This window comes from Enhydra lutris, unplaced genomic scaffold, assembly GCF_002288905.1.
Source record: "Enhydra lutris kenyoni isolate GAN:26980312 unplaced genomic scaffold, ASM228890v2 scaffoldscaffold17, whole genome shotgun sequence".
Classification (NCBI taxonomy): Eukaryota; Metazoa; Chordata; class Mammalia; order Carnivora; family Mustelidae; genus Enhydra; species Enhydra lutris.
The window spans coordinates 49519555-49541229 of NW_019154101.1; the positions used below are offsets into that span (position 1 = coordinate 49519555).

The following is a 21675-nucleotide window of genomic DNA, read 5'->3' on the forward strand; positions in this document are numbered from 1 at the left end:
GAACTACTCCACCTAGCCCTTAGGTATGTGAGAAATAAATCCTTATTGTTGCATGTCACTGAGATTTTGTGGCTTTTGATAACTCAGCAACAGCTGAGTGAGACAGGGGATAATTTTTTTGGATTCAGGGGATAGTTTTAACTTCAATTATACATTCCATCATTTTTTTTTACTCATTGTTCTTATCTGTTGTTTTGGGGATAAGAGGTTCCTTTTCCTGAAATGATTTAATTAAAGTAATGCTTTTACAATCTATCTGTACCTCAATGCTCTTATTACTGCTTACTTATTTGCCCAAGAAAATAATCTTGGGGGCACGTGGGTTGTGCCTCAGTTGTTAGGCATCTGCCTTTGGCTCAGGTCCTGATCCCAGGGTCTTGGGATCCAGCCCCGCATCAGGCTCCTTTCTCCGCAGGAAGCCTGCTTTCCCTCTCCCACTCCCGTTGCTTGTGTTCCTGCTCTCGTTATCTCTCTGTCAAATAAATGAATAAAATCTTTAAAAAAAAATCTTGCATTATTGGAAAAGAAAGAAAAATTCTGGTCTTGGATAGGAATAAGAACTTGGAACCATTTGAGAGTTATAGTATTTAACTAAATTATTTCTGAACTATTTCTGGAAATAATATAAGCTAAAATTCATGACTATTTTTGTTCTCACAACAATGAAATTTCTAGGACAGATACTAAATAAAGTTGCAGCTTGGGGAGACATATTTCCAGGGAATAATAACTTTTAGCTTCCAGCATTCTAAACTAAACACAATGTGTTTTGGGTTATTGCTCTTCCCCAGAAATGCATATACTCAATTTCAAGTATAAAGGCAAGAACTTAGACTAACATCTACCCGAGGCTAGACATGGCAAATGCTATAGAACTCCACATTGTTTCTAGCATGGTTCCTGCACACCTGAGGCTAAAGGGCTAAATGAGATCTTGCAGCTAGAGCTTCTACTTTCAACACAGCGGTCACCAAGCTGAGGTACCTTCAAAGGACTTTGAGGGAGACAATGCACATCATGAAGCAGTGGCCATATGGCTCTTCCCCAAGCCTTCCCCAAGCATGTGGTAGTGCTTGTTGGTTTTCAGGCAAAAGCAGGAATCTCTAGTGTTTAGCCCAACACCCACATGTGAGGCCCAAGTAATGGTGGTGGTAGCGGCCACCATATCTGGCAGCTTTCCTGTTTTGGCAGAGACTGATTCTCCAGCCCGCAGTTAACAGCAGTTTCCTCACTAATGCAGATACGCATTACAGCCATTCCTGAACAGTGAGCCCTGTGTCTACTACTTCTTTGGTTTTCCTTAAAGATTTTACTGATGTACTTGAGAGAGAGAGCAGATGAGTGGGGTGTGAGGGGGAGAAGAAGCAGGCTTCCTGCTGAGCAGGAATCCCAACTTGGGGCTCAATCCCAAGGTTCTGGGATCATGACCTGAGCTGAAAGCAGACACTAAATGGACTGAGACACCCAGGCGCCCCATGTGTCTACTTCTTCTAAGGTTTACAGATTTGTATTTCACAATGTTTTTATGGACAAGGGAACTTTAATGTGTGCTATGTTCTTTAACAGAAAAAGATCTCAGGATAATTATTCAAACTACTTCAAACTGGCTAGAGTCACCTCAACACAATGTTATGTAATCTTCAGAGCTGCTGGGAAAATGCGTAACTCGTAGAGAAGACAGTGTATCACAGGGTTTGCCTACTGGTCTTTTCTGTTTTCCACCTGACAAAATGTAAGCATTATGCAAATATAATTCAATAAATTTACTATAGTATCTGAAAATGTCATATTACTTTTTCTTTTAAGATTTTATTTTTAAGTAATTTCTACCTCTATCGTGGGGTTCGAACTTACAAACCCTAGATCAAAAGTCACATTCTCCGCTGACTGAGCCAACCAGTCACCCCCTGAAAAGGTCATACCAATTTTATATCCAAATCCTGAAACCCTTTTCATCTATGGTAGAGAATCCTAATTGTCCACCAATAGTCATGCTCTCCTTTTTTAATTTTTTTTTAAGTTCTATTTTTGTAATCTTTACTCAGTATGGGGCTCAAATTTACAACCCTAAGATCAAGAGTTGCATGCTATTCTGACTGAGCCAGCCAGGTACCTCATGTTCTCCTGTTGTTGTTGTTGTTGTTGTTTTAATTATATTATTGTGAAAACACAATATGAAATCTTAAATTTTTAGGTGTACAATCTCTCTTTAAAAAAAAAAAAACAACTTGGGACGCCTGGGTGGCTCAGTTGGTCAAGCGGCTGCCTTCAGCTCAGGTCATGATCCCAGCGTCCTGGGATCGAGTCCCACATCAGGCTCCTTGCTCGGCACGGAGCCTGCTTCTCCCTCTGCCTCTAGCCTGCCACTCTGTCTGCCTGTGCTCACGCTCTGTCTCTCTCTCTCTAACAAATAAATAAAATCTTAAAAAAAAAAAAAAAAAAAACCCACAACTTTTTTTCATTCACTCCTTTTTGATAATAAAACTTCCCAGTTTTAGCCAATCACATTACTACCCAGGTGGATACTCTTTCCTAGACTCCTTGCAGCCTAGAGTGGCATGAAACTTTTTCTGGTCAAAAGGATGGAGTCAAAGTGATGTGTACAACTTCTGACCCAGTTACCCCGTCCCCATCCCTATCCTCCCAATCCCTGCCCCATCCATTCCCCACCCTCTCTCCCTGGCTGGCTGGAACAGTGAGACCTGGAAAGCTTCTCTGTACCCAGGGATAGATGATAGACACACAGATGCCCCTTTTCTGCCTACCTCCATACTATTAAGTGACAAAGAGATAAATTTTAACTTAAGTTGCCATATTTTGGGGTCTCCTTGTATAACAATTTAACTTAAAATCTAACCAATCCGGGACCTTTAGGCTAGTAGTCTCTTCATTTCATATCTGAAAACAGCACATATACAATCAGGAGGAAACTGCCTTGACAAACCCTTATCTTCTGGGAAGGCCAATGAGCAAAACATTAAAATCAAGAAATTTTTCAGATTCATAGCAAAGTAAATTCTACCACTTCTCTATACTTAAACAATTGTTGTTTTTTATTCCCAAATTCTTGCTCACTGTAATTTAATACAATTCCTTTTTTTTCAATTTTGTATCATTGGCTGTAAATAATCTTTTGCGTAGGGGCAGCACTGGGTGGCTCAGGCTGTTAAGCATCTAACTCTTGGTTTCAGCTTTGGTGATGGTTTCAGGGTCCTGTTGTTGAGCCCACCACTGAACTCTGATGCTCAGCATGGAGCCTGCTTGTCCCTTTCCCTTTGCTCCTCCCCTCACTTGTGCTCTCCCTCCCTCCTTCTCTCTCTCCCTCAAATATATAAATAAAATCTTTTAAAAAATAACATTTTGTATATTTGAAAACAGATACTGAATCACACTGTCTCCTTTCCCAAGGGAGGAACCCTGATGTTTTTAATCTACTTCTCTACTTGAACCCATCTCTCTTCCCTATCATAGTTAGTGGCTCAACTGAACTCTCATATGCTCCTGTTCCCCTCTGTATACCATAGAACTGAAAACTGCACTGGAATAACCAATGTTGAATATGGTCAAGGAAGACCACACTTCCTAAATCTGGCTTTAAATGTTCTATTATTGCATTCTACTATCACGTTTCCTTCTTTAATAGCAGTACAATATGATCAATCTTCCCCTGTGGTTTACTTCAAGTAGAAAGGAGAAACCCCACAAAAAGGATGGTAAGGGAAAGGAACATCTGGAAGATTTCCAGAACTATCAATAGAATAGGAATAGGAAAGACTAAAAAAGAGGAAAACATGCCACTGCTTTGTTTATTTTAAAAAGTGCTTAGGCTAGCCAAACAGTAAGATTCCACACAATCCATGGAAAAATGGCCTGGCCCAAAGCACGAGGTAGAAGAATCAAGAAAAGAATCACAGTGAAGGCTTACTGAGAGCATCTGGTGTTCCCAGTCTGAGAAAACAACCAGTTCTTGACCATTCAACTACTGACAAACTACATGACAAGGCGAATACATCCACACTGCTTCTGGTATACAGTTTAAAATAAATTCACATATGATCTCTCTAAAAATGGAAATCCATTCATTTTCATGGATTGCTATCAATACAGCATTAATTTGTGATAAATTTTATTGGCTAGGGACATGAATAAATCACTAATAGCAGAATGCATTCTAATAGCCAACAGCAAATAAATTTACTTTACTCCTGAATTTTCATGAATTATTCATTTTATTCATAAAAAATTCAATTTTCATGAATTATTCATATTCATGACTATCTCATGATATTCAGAAAAGTAAATAAAAGCTCTCCAGTGAGACACAGAAAAATGCCATCCACAAATGCTAGAGAGAAAACATGGGACTAAGGCTCCGGATCGCAGCCCCAGGCTCTTCCCTTCACGCATGACCTAGGGCATGTCCTTTGAGACTTCCATGGATGTTGATTTCTCCATCTATAGAAACAGTTTGGATTAGTGGTGAGGACAGTGTGATGAAAGTGAGCCAGATCTGAACTTTCCAGAGCACCAGACTCACCTCAGGAAAGAGATTCCTGAGCCCTGCTTTCAGATATTCTAATTTAAGTCTAGGAGGAGGCTCTAGAATCTGTAAATATTTTTTTTTAAAGTCTCCCAGGTGACTAAGATGATGATCAGTTTTGAGAATCACTGCACCAACTGATTTATCAGATTTCTACCAGATACATTTTAAAAAGATATGTGATATATTTTCAAAAACATACAAAATGCTTTTTCTTTTACTAAAGAAGAAAAGCTGTAGAACAACCAATTATTATTCACAGATTTCTAGTACTGCTTTGTTTGACTGACAACTTTACATACAATGAAAAATATTTAATGAGGTTTAAATCTCCTGAATTTCCTGGAATGAGAAACAAATCACAAAGAAGATGGATAACCTTTGTATGAAAGGCAAAGGTGTATGATTTCAGCAAGAACACTTTGCTTTCTGAATCACAGCAACAGCACAGACAGCTCCCAGCCAGCCAAAGCCAGATGTTGACCAGAAGACATCTACCCAGTAAGAAACACAGATTACCCACAGTCTCTCCCCCAAAGGCTTGATTCTTTCTGGTGACTTAGGAAGGCCAGGAATCATGAAATGGAATACAAGCACTACTGAAAGCCTCTACTTGCCAAAAACAGAAGAATCAAAAGACAAAAAGCAAGGTCTCTCCAGTACTGCTGTACCATTTTCAAAGTCTATTTGAAGAACTGGTTTAGATGAAGAAAATACTGGAATGGGACCTCTAGGTCTGGCAGTATTAAGGCAACTGCCTACACCTTCAGACTTCTATTTTCCACACCAATGGCTCATTTTCCTCCTTCTTTCAAAATCTGATTTGGAGTCCATATTCTTTATGCTACTCCTGTCCGTTGGATATGGATATAGAAGATTTCTTGTCTATTCATCCCACTTCCAGGATCCCTTACTGAAACACTTTTTGCCTTCTTTTGGCAAAGTGAACATGGGCATTTCTTATTATAGAAATCCCAAATCCTGTGTGTGTGTTTTTAAAGAGTCTTTAATTATACCAAATGTATTATGGATAGCTGAGATTTTTTTTTTTTTTTTTGAGTGTTATTATTTCTTCAATCTCCCCTACCCCTTATTTTGTGCTGATTCTTAGGAGAGGAGAGAAGATATAGCTAAACATATTGAATTACTACCTTTTTCAAAAGCACAGATGTCCTGGTGTGGGTGGAAAGGATAGGTAGCAAAGACCTCAAGATTTGGGGTTAGCATTTCATGGCCCAGGATAGATAGAAAAAATTAACTATGGATTGTTACTGATAAATATTTATTCCTTCCTACACACAGGCACTAGAAGACTTCTTCCACAAGGGTTTTCTTTTGCTTTCTCTTAGAATTCATGCCTGTTTGGATATTTTGCCCCATTGCACTGGCCAGTTCTGCTGTCAGGTGATCAGTTTATCAGAGTTTAACTGGGCCCCTCCATGCATCTGTAGACAGGGCCCTCCTTGCAGACTGCCAATGCCATTTCACTGCCAGAATAATTATCACCTGGTCTGATGATGCTAGAACTCCATAAATGAGGCAACCACACAGTATACTTTTTAGTTTCTGGTTTTATGTCTTTAAAAAGTGAAGGAGTTTATTATATGTTATGTATTATAAACAATTACATGACAGATAAATAAAATTAATAAAATGATTCTTATTGGTTTTCAGGAGAGGTCGTGAAAGTATTAAGTATAAAGGACAACAAACAAAAAATCATGTATATCTAAAAGCAAGATTACACTAATTTACAAGTTATCCTCAGACTTACTAGTTCTGTAACAAAAATCAACATAATAATTTTGACTTTTTAAAAACTTGAAAGAAAAAGTGGTTAATTGAAGCTTCATTCTTCTTTTATATTAAATAGCGCATAAGCTGTTAAATATATAACAGTCTTTTAAAATGTAACTTTATCTTGGCAAGCAGAATATATGCAGTTCTTTATTTTGGCAAGTAAAAGGCATGAGGTAAGAGTGACTGATTAGGTCTAGGCAACAAACTTCACAGTTATTCCAAGTATTGTAATCCACAGAATTTGGAGTCTCACTTCAGTAAATCTATACTAAAATTATTTGAGATGCTAAAATCTGTATATTTTCTATAAAGATTTCACATAAAGATGTCATTAGAAATCACAAAAGAAATCCACAATCACAGACTTCCACTTTTTTTTTTTTTAGATATTTACATGTATTACATCCCTAAATATAATGTAATTTGTATATCTTTTTTTCCATGGCTCCAACTTTTTACATGCAGATACTCCCAAAATCTCTATCTGCAGAAGCCAAGACCCTTATCCTGAGTGTCTGTCTTATACCTCTGATTGCCAAGGGGACATCTCCATGAGATCTGCAAAGGTAACTTCAACTTGCTATGTCCAAGCTGAATTACATTATCTTTCTCTTAAACATGATCTCTTTGTTATTCTTTTTCTACAGTAGTGGCCACAACATTTATCCAGACACCCAAGGAGTCCTGCTAGGTTCCTGCCTATACCACCCTACCCTATTCCTCCCTCCATATTTAGTGGTTACTAAGTATGCCAGTCCTGTTTACTAAACATCTATTGAATTAAATGTCTTTCACTCACCCCCCATAATTACTGCTTTATTTCAGGCACCAATGAATTTTTATTACTACAACAGCTTTGTAACTAGTTTCCTTTACTCCGTTTTCCCTCATTTCAATCCATCCTCCACAATGCCTAGAGTGACAAGACACTAAGCCTCTCTGCATAAGTTTCTTCAATTGTTCATTGTCAGGATTTAGAAGATCTTTTGTCACTGGTCAGTCATCTGCTTCCTTTCAAATCTAAGCCCTAAATGTCTTTTATAGTGAACTATCCTCTTTAGCAAATACTCTTCCTCTGCCTGGAAGGCCATTCATCAATCAATTTATTTATTAACAAAATATTTATTGCCAATTATGTGCTAGACACTATGCAAGGCTTTGAAGACACAGAGAGATGAAAGACATGATCACAGGTTCAGCCAAGATCTCCTAGTGAAATTTCCATAATAATTCCCTTGTCTCACTTTCAGATAGGAGACATTTAAGACATCTGTGGAGACTCAAGAACTCCTAACTCTTCCTTTCAAACTGAGGTGAAGAAACACCTTTTCTAGGAACCCTCCTCCGCAGGCCCATTCTTCTCATCAGTGTAGCTGGGAACTTCATTTCCAGGGCACCCCTGGTAGCAAGAACGTATTTCTATAACACTTTTATATAGAGACATAACTTTCAGCTTGATTTTTTCCCACTAGTCTGTGAGCCTCCTGAGATCAAGGGATTTACTGAGTCCCAGAGTCTAGTACGATCCTTGACCAGGAGGAAATTTCATTCAGCAAATCTCATTTCATGATCATGATATAAATTGTGTGCCCAAAATGTATAACTTTTTCTATTTATGCTGATTCTTCAAAGCTATAGCAGTTTTTAAGCCAAAAAATTTTAAACTTTATGTTTTTCTTATATTGTAAAAAATTACATTTCAAGTTAATAAAATTAATAAAATGATTATTATTTGATTCTCAGGAGATATTGTAAAAGTACTTCCTGTCTTATCTTACTTTCTTATACTCACTTGCCACAAAAAGTTATACATACACTCTTTATTAAGGCAAAATTTGTCTATATTAGTTTAAAACTTTTTTTCTAGCTTTAAAAGAACATAATTGCTTAGGAGGATTTGGAATATATAGAAAGGCATTAAAAATAATATGTTTTAAGCTAATACATATTTTATACATTTACTTTCATAATTTTATGTGCAACTCAATGTTTTTTAGATTTATTATTTATTAGAGAGAGAGAGAGTGTGAGTGTGCATGCATGCAAGCAGAGGTAGGGAAGGGGCAAAGGAAGAGGGAGAGACAGAATCTGAAGCAGACTCCCCACTGAGCATGGAGACTGATATGGGGCTCAATCCCTGAGATATGACCTAAGCTGAAATCGAGAGACAGCTGCTTAACCACCTGAGCCAGGCAATAGACCCCACAACTCATTTTTTAAAATATAAAATAATAACATATAACATGGCGTTTTCCTTCTTTCATCTAACATTATATTGGTAAGTCTTTAATGTCATAGTTCTTTAAAAAAAAGTATGTATATGTATATGTAATGGAATATTACTCAGCCATTAGAAAGGATGAAATCTTACCATTTGCAGCAACATGGATGGAGCTAAACAATTATTATGCTAATTGAAATAAGTAAGTTGGAGAAAGACAAATACCATATGATTTCACTCGTGTGTGGAACTTAAGAAACAAAAAGAGAGAAATTTAAGGAGAAAAAAAGAGAGACAGAGAAGCAAAGCAAGAAAGAGACTCTTAACTACAGAGAACAAAGTGATGGTTACTACAGGGGAGGTTGGTGAGGGATGGGTGATATGGATAATGGGGATTCAGGAGTGTACTTGTGATGAGTAACAGGTGTATGTAAGTGTTGAATCACTACATTGTACATACAAAACTACTATTACATTGAGTGTTAACTAACTAGAGTTTAAATGAAAACTTCAAAAATGAAAAGAACTAAAACATAAAACATTGTGTATTTCTCTATCTCTATAAAATATATTCTTACAATGGAAACTATTGGCTCAGAAACATAAACTTTTAAAGGTTTTGGATACACAAAAGCCAGTTTTCCAGAAAGTTTGTATACCTTCACATTTGCTTCTATACTAAATTCCAGAAGTCTATGCTGATCACTGGTTATTTTACAAATTCACCTTCAGGTAGCAAGGGAATTCACAAGTTTTTTTTCTGGCAGTTTAGGGAAGAGCACTTAATGTGCAGTAATATTAATGTCTTATAACTAGAAGTAATATTAATGTATAAGTAATATGAGTGCCATATAACTATGTAGCAATATGGTCAACCTACCTAGTCTTACTTGGTTCTCACAATAACCTAAGAAGTAGGTCCTGTTATCTTTATTAGAGCTGGGAAACAACCTTGTAGTTAACACTGAACAGCCCATTTATTAAAATGGTATTCAGAATTCCCATTCAAACCCTCAAGAATTTATTCCAGAGAAAGTAGCAGGCAAAAGAGTAGCTATTTCATCATCTGTTCTTTTTTTTTCCTAGCTAATGTGCAATTTGACAGATAGCCCTTAATAAAAGGAGCTAACCTAGGTGTTTCAGCATCAAACTGCCTCATCTGGAAACTAATTCAAATGCACTGACAACCTACAGAATTGTAAGGGGCCCCTGTACTTCACAGGCTGCTTCTGTAGCTGAGCCAGTCTTCTTTTTCAGAAGAGTATCAATGTCATTGTATGACATGGTCATTCATGTATAATGGCTAGTCTTTTAACACAGTGTTGGGGGTAAGATGAGTAAAAGTAGTAGTAATCTTTGAGATGGGCACCCAGAATAGCACATTAATTTTTCTTCAGATGGAAATGTCAAATTCTTACCTTAACTATTAATCCTTTTGAGTCAACCAACCATATCTTCTTCACGGCTTTCTCTTTTGGTAAACCTTCTTTTTGCATGGCCATTACAATCAGGTGTGCAATCCCTAAGGCAGCCTGAGAAGGACATTATGAAAACAAAACTTTGAAAAGTTGTTCCACATTATAACTTATCAAGAGTTACGTTTCCCTTCATTTTATCTTTGTTAATAAGAAAAAACAAAATAGCTTCACTGACTTAAACAGCTATATTCCTTCATTTATACTGGGAGCAAAGTATTTTTGTCACATTTTGGAGTAAGCTAATGAACAATTATTTACTCTTCTTATCACAACAGAACCACTATTATGTGGTTTGTTCTTTAGCTACAGATAAACCAGTGATATCCTTGACTGTCATTACTTTAATCCTGTTAATGCAATTAAGATTTGCTCCAACGAGAAAATATTGAGCTTAAAAGAATGGCCTGGTCAGCCTTGCTTATTGGACTGTATTGTTTATTGTTGGGCTCCAGCTCCTCTAATTGAATTTGAAGAATGAAGCCTGGTCATTTGGATGGGAACTTGACCAATTAGGCAACAGAATAAAACACATAAATTCTCTGTCCCCAAGCATTTATTTATTCTGTTAATTTGGACAAAGAAAGTACTGTGAAATCTCTTGCAAGATTAAAGGAATCAACTTCTTTGGTATTTGATAAATTTTGTGATAATCTGTGAACATCCAAAACCCTTTCAGGGACAAACAAGCATCAGTTTTGAATCATCCAACCATGAATACCTCTGCCCTGCTGAGTATCAAGAAGTGGCCTGTACCATTCATCAAAAACCCTTTGGAAATTTAAAGAATTTGAACTCAAATAAGTTGACTAAAAGTAAATACAGCATGTAACAGCCACACAAATAAAAAACTCAAAAACAAACAAACAAAAAAGCAAACAAAAAAAACTCCTCAAATTTTAATAAGATGTAATTTAGCCTTGATTTTTATTTTGATGTGAAAATGAACTTGTAATTTACATTCTGAATACTTTGACATGTTTATATCTTGGCATTTAAGTTTTAGCTTTGCGTATTTCATTTTAAGAACAAGTAAAATCAAAACTAACACAATATACACAATTTCTACCAGTATAATTCATTTAATAATATTCAACTTAAAAATCTGAAGCTTCTTATATAACACAAAAGTATTTCTCCATTCATTACATTCTATAATTCTAAACAGATTTGGGCAGCTTTCTCACAAGAAGCTCAAACTCAACTGACATTTCAATTTCTATTTTAGGGGGTGAATTATCATTGGAGTCTAGTTTTCTTCTTTCAAATGATTAACTCATAACAAAAGAGAACAAAAAACAGCCCACTTTTGCCTCCCTGCCATCTCCTTCCAGCAATTGTAAATGTTTTGCTTCTTTTGCATGGGAACAATGCACAACAAGTCTCCAATTCAAATATTTCTTTCTTAAAAACTCGTATGTAGTTATATATGTGCACACTGACTTGTGAGTCAAATTAAGAAAACCCTAATAGGTGCCTCCAGAGGATACTAAAAGTGTCAGATATAAGAGCTTAAATACTTCCAGGCTTTTTTTTCTTTTAAGGTTTTATTTATTTATTTGACAGACAGAGATCACAGGTAGGCAGAGAGGCAGGCGGCGGGGTGGGGGGAAGCAGGCTCCCCACTGAGCAGAGAGCCCAATGCGGGGCTCGATCCCAGGACCCTGAGATCATGACCTGAGCCGAAGGCAGAGGCTTAACCCACTGAGTCACCCAGGCGCCCCTCCTTACAGGCTTTTATACATAATCACAAAATGTAAACTTTTTGTTCCTGCAAATATGCAAAACAAAAGACCACGCCACCATTTGATAATCTCTAGAAATTTAAGATTGTGGAAAGTATCACTATACTTCTATACTAAAGCCTCCTAAGACAAATGAATAAGCCTCAATACTTAACTGCGGTATCTTTCAAAAAAACCTATAGCTGGGGGGCATCTGGGTGGCTCAGTGGGTTAAAGCCTCTGCTTTCAGCTCAGGTCATGATCCCAGAGTCCTGGGATCGAGTCCCGCGTCGGGCTCTCTGCTCGGCAGGGAGCCTTCTTCCCCCTCTCTCTATCTGCCTCTCTGCCTACTTGTGATCTCTGTCTGTCAAATAAATAAATAAAATCTTAAAACAAACAAACAAACAAACCTATAGTTGCAAAACACTAAAAATATGAAAGATATCTCAAACTTCTAATTAATGAATAATTAAGATAAACTCTATTCATTAATTTAAGGAAATGTAAGTCTTGGATAAGCAGGTACCTCTCCAGCTCCTTGAAACAGTACTGTTTGATCAGACAGTTTGTTCTTGGTTATTCGAAGAGCCGCAAGGATGCCTGCTACTGCCACAGACGCTGTTCCTAAAACAGGTAAGAAATAGCCTTGAGTAAGCCTGAATCAGATCCTGCCAAACTCGACACCTGGAATCTTTATTCACATCTTGAACTCGTTGCACAACAGGGTAACTGGTACAAAAAGGGAACCTGCAGTTGGCTGACCCCGTGCTTAGAGGTGAGGTGAAATTCTCAGGCTACTGACATCAGTATTTTAGGATAGCAGCTCAGTACTATTCCTGATCACTTTCCAAAAAGATTCTGTGACTTAATGTGGTGATTTAATGAATAAGAGCATGGGGTTTGGATTCTTATGTGGATTCCAGCTCAGCCGTTTACTAGCTGGATGAATTTAGAGAAATTTTTTTTAAGGTTTTATTCATTTATTTGAGAGAGACTGAGTGAGAGGGAGAGAGCACAAGCCAGGGGGAGGGGGAGAGGGAGAAGCAGACTCCCTGCTGAGAGCCCCACCAACCACCAGGCTCAATCCTAGAACCCCAGGATCATGACCTAAGCCCAAAGGCCAAATGCTTAACTGGGGCCACCCAGGTGCCCCTACAGAAATTATTTTGTATACCGGTTTCCTCATTTGTAAAATAGTTGTACTGTGTGAGATAAAACAGTACTAAGTGCTATTATAGTCTTCCACCTAATTACTCTAGGGACTCTGAAACCTATTACTGATCCCTCTACACAAAGCGAGCACGCAGTAAATGCTTGCTGATATTAGTGGTGGTCATAATGATGTTTTCAATACATCTGGAATTTAACCTTTTAATCTTCGATCTGAAAAAGTGACAGTTAATAGCAATTAAAATCTGCTGTTATGCATCTTTTAATTGGCTTCCTACCTATAATAATCAGGGGTGGGTCCCAAAGGTGCTAGACAAAATTAATGTAAAATTTACCTACATGAAGACAGTTTTTCCTTATCATGGCCCAGGGTCATAGAAACTTCCAGTTCTACTTTTATTACTTGGACATATAAGCTTTCATAGACCACAAAATGGTTTTCTTGCTTTTAAACATAATTATATAGCTCAACTTTATTGGCTCATGTCTGAAATAAAACTTTGTACCCTCCTGCAGTACTTTCCAGTTGCATCTACATTTTACTCCTCAAAAAACACTAGAAACCTATAATGGTTCCTAGATCCCTCACCTAAGTAGCAAAGCTTAGTTAAACTTTAAACACTCATATTTGGTTTTAAAAAAATAGATTCAGAATAGGTTTGATGAACAACACAATGATGAAGTGTTATATACACCAAGTGCCGAAGATGAATGAGCATTTTACCATCGGTATGTTTGTTCCTTTCAATCTTTTGGTTCTTTGTTTCTTTCTTGTAGAATGTGGTAGTCATAAATAAGATCATGATAAATGATAATTACTGAAGATCTGTGTGTCACTTGCATTTTTTTAATTTAGAAACAATGTAAAACATGAAAATAAAATGCTTGCAATTTTGAGCCAGCATTATAATAAATTATGAACTGTGGCAAGTCATATACATTATGTAGAAGCTACTCTTCTATACATTATTTAAAATGAAAGCCTGTTTTCCTTTGGGAAATACCTAGCAGTGGAATTATTGAATGATATGGTATTACTATTTTTAAGTTTGGGGGGAATTTCCATATTGTTTTCCCCAATGGCATGCCAATTTGTATTCCCAGCAACAGTGCCTAAGGTTTTCTTTTTCTTCACATATTTGCCAACACTTGTTATTTCTTGTCTTTTTTATTTTAGCCAATCTGACAGACATAAGGTTATATCTCATTGTGGCTCTGATTTGCATTTCCCTAATGATTAGTGATGTTGAACATCTTTTCATGTATCTGTTGGCCATCTGTATGTCTTCTTTGCAAAGATGCATAGTCAGGTTCTCTGCCTATTTCTAATTAGATTATTTGTTTTTTGGTGTTGAGTTGTATAAGTTCTTTCCATATTTTGGATATTAACCCCTTATTGGATATATCGGCAAACAAATGAAAACACTAATTCAAAAAGATATATGCACCCCTACATTTACTGCAGCATTATTTACAATAGCTAAGATATGGAAGCAGCCCAAGTGTCCACTGAGAGGTGAATAGATAAAGATGACATGCTGTGTGTACATACACACACACACACACACACACACACACAATGCCATAATGAGATCTTGCCATTTACGACATATATGGACCTACAAGACATTAGGCTAAGTGAAGAAAGTCAGACAGAGAAAGACAAATACTTATGTGTGGCATCTGAAAAATAAATGAATAGGGGCGCCTGGTGGCTCAGTCAGTTAAGCATGCATTCAGCTCAGGTCATGATTCCAGGGTCCTGGGATCGAGCCCCATGTTGGGCTCCCTGTGAATCTATTTCTCCCTCTGCCTGCTGCTCGCTCCCCTTGCTTGTGCGTGCGCTCTCTCTCTCGCTCTCTCTCTCTCTCTCTGTGTTAAATAAATAAATAAAAACTTTAAACAGAATGAATAAACAAACAAAAAGCAGAACTAATCTATAAATACAGAGAATTAACAAACTAATGGTTGCCAGAGAGGAAGGATGGGCAAAATGGGGTAACGGCAGTAGGAGATACAGGCTTCCGGTTACAGAATGAATAAGTCACAGGGATAAAAGGCACAGTGTAAGAAATAGTCAATGGTAATGTAACAGTGTTGTGTGGTGACAGATGGTAGCTACACTTGCGGTGATCATAGTGTAACATACAGGGTTACTGAACCACTCTGTTATACACCTGACACTCACAACACTATATGTCAACTATACTCAAAAAAATAATAATAAATAAAATGAAATGAGAGCCTGTGTAAAACTATGGCTGATCTATGCAGAAACAGGATCAGAATGGTTTGTCACTTATATCAAGACAGACTCACAAGAGCAGTTAAACAGAAGAAAAGAGGATTTTAGAGAGGTATAAGCATCCAGTCACTAGATAAGTAGTTACTCACTAATAGTAGCTCAAGCTATTTCAATCTCAGGCTTTTTGAAGTAAACTGGCCTGAAGTTTGGATTTGGGGGACTCTAAGCTCTCTTCCAACCCTGAGATGCTATCATCTTAAGGGTCTCAATAAATTCTTCCAGAACCACAAGATCTATCCAGCTGAAGAACCAAAGGTAAAGTATTATCAGCAATCAATGTGTATTATCATTTTGATTTTAAATAGAACTGAGCATTTAAGAACAGAGTAAAATATTTCAGGAGATCCAAACTATAATGTGGTGACATCTTTATATGGTTACGCTGGATCATTCTGCATTAAAAGCCAAGATGTTTTAAGTTTGTACACATTACCTCAAATAAGAGAAAATAAATCTCTGTCTACATTGGATGCCAGAGCCTTCTATTTAAATGTATATTCCATAACATCTCATGAGGACATAAACTTCTCTCCATAGAATTAGTTAATAAAAATCAAAAAGATAATTTTAGCACTACCAAAAAGTTAATTTGAGCATGATTCTTGCACATGTCCTAGTCCTACTTCCTGGTACGACTTTGATTTAAATTTAAATCTACAGTCAAGGGAATAAATGTGGCAAGACAATATTCTATAAAAACGCAAGTTTCACAATAAATTGTTTCAAAATAATTTTTGTTTTGAGATTGAAAACTAAATTTTTAGGAAAGCAGACAGAGGCAAGCTGAAGTTTCTTTGTGCTATGACTTTTAGAGTACTTATTATTTAACACTGATCAAAGAATGACCTCTACTAATGCAGCAATTTGTTAAATCTGATTAGAATTACTATGTATAACTAGCAAAGGAGACTTACATGTAATCAAATAATTATAATCCTCATGTGCTACTAACTAAATAGATCAGACAGAACTAGAAGCAAGGGGAGCAGGAGTAACTTTGTTGAGTCAGGGGCCACAGTATTAGAAGTACATGTCACCCGAGCATGGTATCAAAGGATTAACAGAAGAGGTTCAGGACCTCCAGTAGAGTGAGCATGTGCGAAGACGTGGAGGCAGGGAGGACTGGTCAAAATGAGGGACCGAACACACAATTTAGTTTTCCCTCCCCCCAATAAACTTTACCAAAACACAGAATGAAGATTAAAAAAAAAAAAAAGATAAAGGAGCCAGAAGAGGATAGCATTTTAGAAGCTAGAAGGCAGATGGGCAAATGGCAACAGACATTAGATGTGAAAAAGCTGACTTCTTGGCAGCCATGGGGAATGCTAAGAAGCAATCGGATTAAGAAAGCAGAACTCTCAAAAGTCCTGGCTATAGGAGGGACCAAGCATCTCTCTAAGTGTGGATGAAGAAGAGGTGAAAACCAGGAGCTGCTCAAAAATCTGGTGAGAAGTAATTATAACCCAGATTCTTTTTCCTCACCTTCTAGCAGACAGCTGACCCCCCACACTCTGGAGGTTTATTTAAAAAACTGGGAAATTTATTTTCTAGAAAGGACATCTGGATTTTAAGACAACAGGCATAAGTGTAAGGCATCGGGGATAATTGGGTGAAAGGATGCCATACTTGAAAACGAGATTAAATGCAAGTTTATACACTCAATATGGTGGACCCCCAATCTTCCCCTACTTGGCTCAAAGAATAATGACAAAAGCTCATCCTAGCAGAAAGCCACTATCGGGGCACCTGGGTGGCTCAGTGAGTTGGTTAAGCATCTGCTTTGGGCTCAGGTCAGGATCCCAGACTCCTGGGTTTGAGCCCTTCAGGTTCCTTGCTCTTCGGGGCATCTGCTTCTCCCTCTGCTCCTCACCCTGCTTGTGCTCTCTCTCTCTCTCAAATAAATAAATAAAATCTAAAAAAAAAAAAAAAAGTAAAAAGAAAAGAAAAGAAAGCTAATATCAAGAGAGAGACTGAAAAAAATCTTTTCTGTGGAATCTTGAGCAGTGTAAGAGAAACCAACAACAACCAAAAAAAAACCCCAAAAAAACAGAGACTGATACGGAGGACTTCCTGAAAGAAATGGCTCAATCAAATCAAGTATTGGGTCAGTAAAGACCCAGAATACAAGCTCCATTTGTATACCAAACCTCCCAGAATGTAACAGGAGGGAGAACACAGAACACATGTGAAACTGTAGGTATTAGAGTGTTGTTGATACCGGAGAAGAGTTGGGACAAGATCATAGAGGGACTTCTACTACATACTAACACTAACTGTATATATATATAGTTTTATATACATATAAATATATACATAAATAAAACTAAATTATAAGCCTTATGATTATAAAATTATATAATTATAATTTATTACAGGTAAGAGCTGACTGCTGAAAGATTCTAAATTCAGAGAGCAGTGTGGGGAGTAGATTTGAGAGTTGGAGGCTGGTGGTATTAGGTAAGTTAGGAAGTCGTTGCAATTACTGAGAGAGGATACTGCAACAATCCAAGAGGGAAGCAAGTTAAGAGGGAGGAAATATTTAAGAGATAAAAATCAACAGGTCTTAGTGATTAAATGCATAGAGCGGGTGAGGAAAAAGTCAAGAATTATTATACATTTTCTTGTTTGGATGACTAGGAAAAAGTTTGCAAGGAAAACAGGAGTTCAATTTTTGAACTTATGAGCTCTGTCCCTTCTGTCTATGTGCTGCTCAGGGGGCAGTGCCAAGAAAGTAGTTAGATATACATGTCTGGAACTCAGCCTAGAAATCCCAGTCAGAGATAAAGAGATAAAGATCTGGAATTTGAAAACCTGTAGTTGTATTTAGGTCATGTGGGTTGATAACACTGTTCAGTGAGTGGCTAAAGGAGAGAACCCAAATGAAGAAAAACATTTAAGGAATAAGCAGAAGAATGTGATATAGGGGAAGATGGATAAGTAAAAAATGGTCAAAGAGGTAGGAGAAGCAAGAAAGTATGGTACCATGGAACCAAAGGGAAGAAGTAGTGATAGACAGAGAAAGGTCAATCAAGAAAGAAAATGGTAAATAACTACCGGGTCTGGTGATTCCATCCTGGTGATCTTTCAGAGAGCTATTTTAATTCTATATGCTAGAGCCGAAGCTGGAGGGCAGTGTGCTGAGGAATAAATAAAAGAAGAACAGAAACAGCAGGTGTGGAGTAGCCCTTGGAAGAGCGTAGATAAAAGAATGAATGAGAAGGAGATGGGAGTGGGAGGGGAAACGGGGCCAACAAAAAATATTTTATTTTTATGTTTTTATGAGAAGAATGACAAGGACTGTTGGAGGAAAGAATTTAGGGTCAAGGGAATTATTTCCAGAATTAAAGCAATTTAAGCATGATATAGGATAATGGGAAGAAGGCAGTAGAGAAAAAGAGGCTGAAGACACAAGAAAAGAAGCTATCTACTAATTCTAATGAGCTTTTCTTAATTGGTCTGGCTTCACTATTAGGAAAGCAAAGTAATGTTTGAAAAATTCTGCTCAATTAAATTCTTTAGTAAGAAGATTGTGACAAAATAGTCCTACATTATAATTCTTGTGCCTCTTTTTTAAAATAAATATGACAAAATAAATTCTAATATAAGAAAATAGTCCAAAAAAAAAAAAAGAAAATAGTCCAAATAGATTTTTGTCTTCTAGTATAAAGACATCATAACAGAAATGCAGGGGAATGTAATTATGGTGTCTACAAATAAAATAAAGTGCTTTGGAATAATAATGTTACATCAACTAAGTATTAACTTAGAGTCTACAAATAAGAGGAAAGAGTGTCATCAGAATACTGTTTTTTTTCTGTATAACTTATCTTGTATGATACAGTTATATCTAATATTCTTTCACATAACTTTCACATAATTAAGTGGTGACATGAACAACATCTCTTCTAAGAGATGACAGCAAATACCAAATTACAACATAAACTAGTAACAGTACCACTTGGAAAAGAACACTAATAGAAACAATAGGTTTTGGGGATTAAGTAATGAAAAGATTATATTTTAGGTATCTTTGCGTTACAGCTTAACAACTCAGTAAAAAGCGCTGTCTTTTTACACTTGAAAAATTTATCCATAAGTACATTGTAACAAATGCATTAAACCATTAAAATCCAGATGGACAAAGACTAAAAAGATCACCTATAATCCTACTGCCTAAGTCAAAACATTTTCAACATTCTCATGAATATTCTTACAACTGCTCTCTATATTTGATAATGCAAACTAAAGAAAATTTTCACTTGTAAAAAAAAAATCTCATGTCATGTCTACTGTTTTAACACCCTTTCTGTATGTTTTTCGCTATTATTTTTTTGCTATTAGAAATAACATTACATGCCTGCTTGTGCTTTCTCTCTCTCTCTTTCTCTCTGACAAATAAATAAATAAGTAAAATCTTTAAAAAAAAATTCTCTTTGGGGAGCCTGGGTGGCTCAGAGGGTTAAGCCTCTGCCTTCAGCTCAGGTCATGATCTCGTGGTCCTGGGATCAAGTCCCACATCAGGCTCTCTGCTCAGCAGGGAGCCTGCTTCCCCCTCTCTTTCTACCTGCCTCTCTGCCTACTTGTGATCTCTCTCTGTCAAATAAATAAAATCTTTAAAAATAAATAAAAATAACATTACAATAGAGACTGCATTCCAGAGAGGGCAATGGGTGGCCAGGGCCCTCCTCCAACCCAACACAATCCTTTTTCCCTGCTCTGGGAGGCAGCCCTGTCACCTGCCACCTGGAAAGGGATATAGGAAGGTCTGCCCCTGTCTGGCTCCTCTGGGCTTCTTTGCTAAAAGACTGTGGCTCTTTACCAACTGAAAAGGGCAATCAGAGAAGTGGAAAACACACAACATCAAAATAGAAGTTGATCCATGCTTGATGATGTTCTTTGAAGACGGGAGAAAGGCAGCATATTGTTCTGAGATATGGAAGAACACAGTTTTGATGACAATACATCGGTCAAAGAAGGGGTCAATTCTGAGGCAGTTCTGAGAGTGGGGGAAGAGGCCAAGTCCAAGCAAAATCTCACAAAATGAGGACAGGAGTATGCTGTGGGTGTTAGCATGTGACGGACTGCCAGAACAACCCCTGTATTCTGACCAAGCCCAGAGATGCGACAACCCAGCGCAGCACCACTTGGTACAGAACACAGTTACCACAGGAATGTTGTCCTTACTTGTAGCCGGCTGTGCACAGGAGTTTCTTTACACTCTTTGTGGTTACTTGGCAATTCCAGGGCTAAACAGGATGAAGTTTATTGTACAAGTGGAGACATTAGGAGAATTTGGGGTTCTTTCCTTTTTCTTATTGGCTTGGAATTTTCCCGAGCAAAGCTGAGAAAGGCAGTGAAGACCGCCCTCCAGGACTGTGTAAACACTAGCTAGTGATTGTATTTGGTTTATTCTAGGGACACCTCTTACAGATCAGACCCACCCAGAGCTTCTCTTCTTGTTTACTTCTCCTTGCTTGTCCTTGTCGAGCATACCCCTTGTGTCTGGCTTCCTCCTGGGTCATGCCCAGGGTGAAAAAGCAGCATCGACCAGAGCATGGTGCTGCGTGGAATGCTCCAAGTGCAGGACGTGATGCTGGGCTTCTTAGTCATGGCCAGCGTGCTGATCCTTATCCAAGCAGGAGCCAGAAATGACTTCAGTATTGTCACGGCTGCCCTGTGAATATTGGCTTGTTGGTCAGGTTCTTTTCTCCATGCATGCTGCTTTTCTACCATAAAATTCTCATAAAGACTTACCTCATAGCACCATATTATCTAAAGCTGTGTAAAGAAAGCAACGGGCATAAAAAAATTCGTATCTCAGGAATCTCTGCTTCCATTATTTTAATGTTAACAGTCACAGAGCTGTTGGATGTCTCCATGGAGCTGCGCTGCTCCCTGCCAGCGTGCTCATCTCTTCCCAAGGCCACATGGTTACCAAGCAGACCCTGTCTTAAATTGAGCCTATTTGTGACTTCTTGGTTATCATTTTCCTGGCGTCCATATGTAGGTCTTCACCTGTTTCCCACTTTTGTGGAGTGTAGGAGCTCACCATCCTGATGGTCCCTACTTTGTCGGTGGTGATCATGCAATCTGCTCTGGCATCTCTGGTTCTTATCTTCTCTTGCTAAAGACCAGCCTAGACGTCATGTGGATGGTGGCCACGGAGGCCCAAGGGAGCAGGTTCTCTTCTAGCTCGGGAGCAAAGCACACAGGGCAGGCATCGTTTCTTAGAGGCATACCTCCTAATCCTGAGTGGGACCATGCTCAGCCTTTGACTGGTCCTTGTGGTGTGGAGAGCTGCGTTACCCAGTATGAGCCACCTCCGAGAGATGGCCAAGGCCTGAGGGCTCCCAAATGACCCACGACTGCACAAAGTGAAACCTGTGTGTCAGAATGCAGAAGCTTGGGACACTTCTGTAGTGTACATTTAGTGCACACTT

The 21675-nt window shown here is 37.8% G+C and overlaps 1 protein-coding gene and 1 pseudogene across 1 annotated transcript in view; one reads left to right on the forward strand and one right to left on the reverse strand.

Annotated features, from left to right (window-relative positions):
* LOC111147573 (malic enzyme 1) overlaps positions 1 to 21675 on the reverse strand; it is a 181688-nt gene that overhangs the window by 21293 nt on the left and 138720 nt on the right. The window contains exons 8-9 of the mRNA XM_022503681.1: positions 12287 to 12384; positions 9980 to 10093 (exon numbers count right to left, since the gene is read on the reverse strand). Of these exons, the coding sequence (XP_022359389.1) occupies positions 9980 to 10093; positions 12287 to 12384 (212 nt within the window). The remainder of the gene's footprint in view (positions 1 to 9979; positions 10094 to 12286; positions 12385 to 21675) is intronic.
* Positions 18180 to 21579, forward strand: LOC111147720 (annotated as a pseudogene).